The following is a 4,986-nucleotide window of genomic DNA, read 5'->3' on the forward strand; positions in this document are numbered from 1 at the left end:
CCTCGCGTGGCACCATGTCCCAAAAATCCGTGTCCGAGTGAGTGTGCCCTATATTCTTTCTGCAATCGTCGGTTACTCCTCCAAAGAGAGAGACCACTCAAAACAAGATCAGAGAGGGGGAGGGACATAGGGGGGAGTGCTAATTGCACACAAAAAATGGCTTGAAGAGGTGTGCTAGTGTCATCGTATGTACTTTTGTGAAATGAGCATAGCTCGAGTGGGTTAGATTACTTATGGTGGAACCAACCTGCCAGGGTAAATGTCATAGACTTGGCATTGGAGGTCACATTTTTCTGGATTTCTTTCAGACCTTCCGGCGATGTGTGTTCAGTGAGAGAAGACATTCCCGTCAGCTAGGAATGTATCTGTGGCATCTTCGTCAAACTCAATACAATGTGACGGCTCAATCTTTCGGATGTGCTTATAGGATTAGGTTGTGCATGCATATATTCATAGGGACGAGTGTGTATATGTGTATGAGCGTTTGCATCTGTACTGTGCTAAAAAAATGACTTGCAGAAGTTATTTTGTGTGCAACACAGTAGTAACCAAACAAAGCTAAGAATGGCCCGCTTCCTCGTCATGTCTTGGTTCACTACAGCCTACATCAACCAACACTTTGGCTAGTTCAATCACACTTTGCTTTCAAGGAGGCTCGTATCATTACTGATATCATCTGCAAGTCACGACCTGATGTGATGCAAATTTCGAGTGGCCAAAGTTAAGGAGCACACTGAGATTCGTAAGAACCATATCTGTATCGAGTTGAATAGGAGAGATTACATTTTGAAGTTGAAAAGGGAGATGGAAACATTCCAAGTGTAAGACCTAATATCGTGCTATCAACATCTGGAGAAAAGAACAATCTGGTAGCGCAAATTGGTTCCTCAAATTCTCTGCATATATGTCAATTTCAGAGATATCTTTTTTTTTCTGCGGGTGTCCACCACCTTTAGGCAGTACTCGCAAACATGCCCGTGCGTTGCCACGGGAGAAAAAATCATCCCTCGTACACATAGCAACCACATCAGGAAATCCCTTGAATCTTTTACGATGACGCATGACAACATAATAAGTTATATTATTGCATATAAAAACCTAAAAGTCGGATGATTTTTCAAGTGTACTCAAAGTGTTTTCAACTTATTAGATAATGGAAATATCAACCTAGTTGTCGTTATCTCTTTACACCTTTATTGTAATTACTCCTCGGTGATGCCCAACAAATATTGATGAAAAGAGCAAAGTAATTTTTATTACTCAATCATAGCATGTGCATAAGAGCATTATTTTTATCTTGCTGATATATGTATTTACAACTGTAATTCAAGTCAAGATCCTTAATTTGTAGGAATCAACATCCTCTATGATGCCAATAATAGCTCTCGTGAGAGCATCAGACTATCATATCTACACAATTTAAATGGGGTAGGGGACATATGTTGTAGGCATTTTCAAAATATTCCATAAAAGATAACATTTAACATTGCATTCCAAATGTAATTTTAGAAATGGTTAACATGCAGGATAATAGCATATTTCAAATGTACAAATTTTTCCAAGAAATTTTCATATATAACATTTTAGATTTAAAGTTAGTTTAAAAGATATGAATATTTAGAAAAGCATTTGAATCTGCCCCAAAAAAAAGTTAAACAGAGAAAAGCTGGGCCAAAATTACAAACATTATGCATGTAGCCTATCTGATAAATGACGCTTGGGCGAAAGAAAAGGCAGAGAAGGCGGGATACGAACCTGGATCTCCCAGGTGGAAGAGAGGGCCTCTAGCCAACGTATTACCCAAGCACTTGTGACATAATATGAGACCTATTCCCAATGAACTCAACCAACGGCCAATGCAGCCACTCGAAAAAAACGAATCGTTTTTGACTTACCGGTGGCATGGCGGGTAAATATTTACAACTTCAGGGGCAATTTCATGACGGACGACAGAAACCCAATTTTTTTTATTATTAGGTAAAGATATGGCTTTTTCTTGCTTCACATGTTGACCCGTCTATTTATCTAGTTATTTATATTTATTTATTGGAACAACCTTCTTTGTCATTTATTTGAAGGAAAAAATGTTTGTCATCTCCCTTGCCTCCTTACATTTACGCCTTACTTAATTTGACAAGTGCAATGCTAAGAACCATCCGTAGTGAAAGGCCGTGCTTGCACTACAAGTCTGCTAACAAAGGTCAAGGGCACCCATCACTAGCGTTTCCACTTCCTCCCGCGACACAGCCGCCGGCCTGCCTCGTCTCTTGTGGCCTTAGGGCTATGGAAGTACGGTGAAATCCGGTTCTTGCCGGCAGGAGGGCTTTGGTTTTAGTTATTTTTTGAGTCTTGCACAAACTAAAAATGGCTTTAGCCTGACACATAAAGAAAAGACATTGTATGTAAACGTAATGCAGAAGCACAAAACATGCATGTGACATGAACAAAAAGTCCAAAAGTATAAAGCAAATAACATGGTTTCATGTTCAACACATGAACCAAATCACAGTTGCATCCGTATCTCTAGTTTTGTATATTTTGAACTAAAAAATGCCTTGACTCGACAACTAGAAATTTCGCTAAAGGTCGAAGCAAGATAGTAAACTCATGGCGACGTTCCAAGCGTTTAATCCAATTGCTCTTGCTCTGAATCTGAATGTGAATAGTTTGACTGCTCTGAATCTGGATGTGAATAATTTGAGTGCTCTGAATCTGAATATGATCCTGTAGAAATATAAAAAGAATGTGCAATTAACCAGACTCGCATACCACTTGATTTAAATGGTGCGAAGAAGAAGAAAGTTAATATTTCGTAGCAACAAGAACCCAAGAGTAAGTTGGCTTTGTTTGGCGTATTTGGTTGTTCAATTAACTTGACAGATGCACATTGCTAAATTTCATATAAACATATCTGGGAATACAAAACTAAAATTCACCAAGACTACTAATTAACAGAATTATTGTCGGCACAAGATTTTTTTTCCTTTGATGCTTATTATTTACGCATTTGGTTGTTCAATTAATTTGAAAAATATTTGTTGCGAAATTTTAAACACACATGGCATTTGAATGCATAAACTTCAAAATCTCGGAAGAATTATTGTTTGACTTACCGTTGGAAGACCAAATTCTTTTGTTGATGATGATTAACTCAGCAGTTACTCCACATGAACTCAGGACCTTCACAATTTTGTGAACACGCTCATCTTTGGGCAGGCATTGGATATTGAAAGCCCTAGGACTCTTCGATGCCAAAAATGGTTCTATTGGAGCGTAGCTTCCGTCTGTTTCTTCGGCATGTTTATATTTCTGTATAGGTTACCACAATCATCAACAATAAAATTACAAGTTCAACGTGACAAAATGTAAAAATCATAGGAAACATATATACCTTAGATAGTCGGAGGTGGAGGTTCTCGAGACTTGGTGACCGCTGGAGAAAGTAAAATAGTGGGCTGTAATCAGGCTCCACACACCAATCATCTAGTGACAAAGTTTTGAGCTTGCTAAATGTGGTGCACCGTATTAGTTCTTTCCTGAAAGCAGCAGACTGGCCAAGGTATGATTAGTAAGCAGACATAGTAGATCCATCACGGATGTCAAGTGAGACTAAAATTTCAGTGGACACAACACTAACATACCGCTTGAGGCTCGATCATGAGCTCTAGATTAATGGTAGCTGACAAGCGCTCAAGGATGAAGGAACCATCCTTGTCGTCAAGCTTGATAGATGCTGCTAGCAACAACGGCGTGCACTCAAACGTAGGAACCTTGCCACGGCCACTACCCAGCTCTAGGTAGACGAGGTTTGGGACAGAAATGAGAGCCTCCTGCTTGTCATAACGGCGAAAATTATAGTCCGTGATGCTAAGATACCTCACAGACTGTGAAGATATCTTGATGGGACCGTCACAGCTTATGATTGAGAAGGAGCAACGGTGCATCTTTACGGTCTCCAGGTTCGGGCAACTCGAGAAATCCATAGAGTATTTGCTCGAGAAGATCACACCATCGAGATCCAACGTCGTGAGATGCGGGTCAGGGTGGACACGGTCCGGGCCGGTCCGGTCCTTCACCGAGCTGCCATTTGGACCGGCGGCCGGCGGTCCGGACCGGACCGGACCGACCAGCCTCGCGGTCCTGTTTCCAGGGACCGGACCGGCGGCAGAGAAGCTCGGGCCGGACCGAGTGGACCGACCAACCATCACCGGCGGCGACTTGCGCGGGTGCAGAGACGAGGTGGGCGACGAGCGCAAGTGCTGTGGCTAGGTGGCAGACGTGCGCGAGAGCCTGCGGCGAGAGGTAGACGACGTGCCATTGGAAGTGCTGTTAGCCATGAACGTGCGCATGTTTATCTCTTAGCAGTTTTCTCTGTTGCATGCAAGCAATCTATCGCGTGCATGTGCCCATGATTATGCATGTCTGGCCTTGCCGTGGATGAGTAGATAAAATTGGACGTGGAGTTAATTGCGGGATGGCGCCATAATTATCGGATCGTAGCTGTTTCTCCCGTTAGTTGCGAATAAAAGGAAACAGGAGGGTGGAGTAAGTCGAGGGATTGATACGACCGTGCTAGCCTGCTAGGGTAACTACTTTTACGGAAGGAGTACGTGGAAATAAGGGGAGAATGGATTAACGAATCCTGGGTAGTTATTCCCATATAGGTATAGCAACAAATTATCGTGTGATTGCTCCGTGATTATTGGATCACCCCTTTTCTCTCGGTCTCCTTCGGTCCGAGCGAGCGGACCGGGCTTTAACCGGACCGGACCGACGAATTTTCGGTCCATATTTCATGGACCGGACCGGCTATTTTTTTGAGCGGGCCAGGACCGAGCTGGGCGGGACCGAGCGGGCCACGAACGGGCCAAAAAGCCCGCTCGTGTCGTCCACCCTGAGATGCGGGGAGGAGATGGGAGTCTCAAGCAGAACATTCCGCGGAGCCAGGGGGTGCGAGCAGGGGTCAGACACCCCCATCGCCTCGCC

At 43.2% G+C, this 4,986-nt stretch overlaps 1 protein-coding gene across 1 annotated transcript; it reads right to left on the reverse strand.

The window, feature by feature from the left end:
- Window positions 1-2,424: 2,424 nt before the first annotated feature.
- Window positions 2,425-4,456, reverse strand: LOC123162092 (uncharacterized). Its single transcript, XM_044579894.1, has 4 exons — window positions 3,642-4,456; window positions 3,392-3,550; window positions 3,114-3,309; window positions 2,425-2,724 (listed from the first exon to the last, which is right to left on the reverse strand). Exons 1-4 carry the CDS (start codon window positions 4,203-4,205, stop codon window positions 2,627-2,629), a joined length of 1,017 nt encoding a protein of 338 aa, XP_044435829.1. The 5' UTR covers window positions 4,206-4,456; the 3' UTR covers window positions 2,425-2,626.
- Between the last annotated feature and the right edge of the window lie 530 nt (window positions 4,457-4,986).

Source organism: Triticum aestivum, chromosome 7B, assembly GCF_018294505.1.
Source record: "Triticum aestivum cultivar Chinese Spring chromosome 7B, IWGSC CS RefSeq v2.1, whole genome shotgun sequence".
NCBI lineage: Eukaryota > Viridiplantae > Streptophyta > Magnoliopsida > Poales > Poaceae > Triticum > Triticum aestivum.